Source organism: Penaeus monodon, chromosome 34 (assembly GCF_015228065.2).
Source record: "Penaeus monodon isolate SGIC_2016 chromosome 34, NSTDA_Pmon_1, whole genome shotgun sequence".
NCBI classification, from domain to species: domain Eukaryota; kingdom Metazoa; phylum Arthropoda; class Malacostraca; order Decapoda; family Penaeidae; genus Penaeus; species Penaeus monodon.
Genome location: NC_051419.1, coordinates 20932802 through 20933569, shown reverse-complemented (window position 1 = coordinate 20933569; position 768 = coordinate 20932802). Strand labels below are relative to the sequence as shown.

At 47.3% G+C, this 768-nt stretch overlaps 1 protein-coding gene across 1 annotated transcript in view; it reads left to right on the top strand.

Moving 5' to 3' along the window:
* LOC119594646 (hydroxysteroid dehydrogenase-like protein 1) overlaps positions 1–768 on the top strand; it is a gene marked incomplete in the record, with an annotated part of 4258 nt that overhangs the window by 995 nt on the left and 2495 nt on the right. The window contains 3 exon segments of the mRNA XM_037943693.1: positions 21–143; positions 386–496; positions 595–768. Coding sequence (XP_037799621.1) covers positions 21–143; positions 386–496; positions 595–768 — 408 coding nt within the window.

The window sequence follows — 768 nt, the reverse complement described above, 5'->3', positions numbered from 1 at the left end:
AACTTGTTTGTCCCCATCAGTGGTGACTGGCTCAACGGACGGCATAGGGAAGAGTTACGCCAAGGAGCTCGCTAAGAAGGGAATGAACATCTTGCTCGTCGCGAGGAATATGGAGAAACTACAGAAAGTTGCTGAAGAAATTAGTAAGTTTAAAAGGACTTGAGGAACTGTAGGGAATTGTTGCATAAATGATCACTCACAGACTGCATATGATTTTGCTGAAGATCTTTTCTTTCAAAGATACAGGCAGACAGACAAACAGAACACAATAGATGTCACGACGCAAAACTAGCAAGCAAAATATAAACGCCGGACAAATAAACTTGTTGACACCCACTGCCATCATGATCCAATAAAACCTCAACTTCTTGATAATTTCCTTCAGGATCTAAATCCGGGGTTCAGACGGACATCGTGCAAGCCGACTTCGCGCTGGGTCGTCCAATCTACGATAACATTGCAAAGCGACTGAAGGGGAAAGACATCGGGATTCTAGGTGCGTAAGCTGCTCCCTGCAAATTTTCCTCGCCTTTTGATAATCGTGAATTTGGGAACACGAACTGCTATAATGTTTTTCTCCCTTCTTCCTGCCAGTGAACAACGTGGGCATGCTGATCACTCCGGGTCCGTTCGAGAAACTGACGGAGGACAACATATGGGCGTACGTAAACGTGAACGTGGCGTCCGTGGTGGCCATGACTCGACTGGTTTTGCCCGAGCTGCTCCGGAGAAGGCAGGGCGCCGTCGTCAATGTGTCGTCCATGGGTT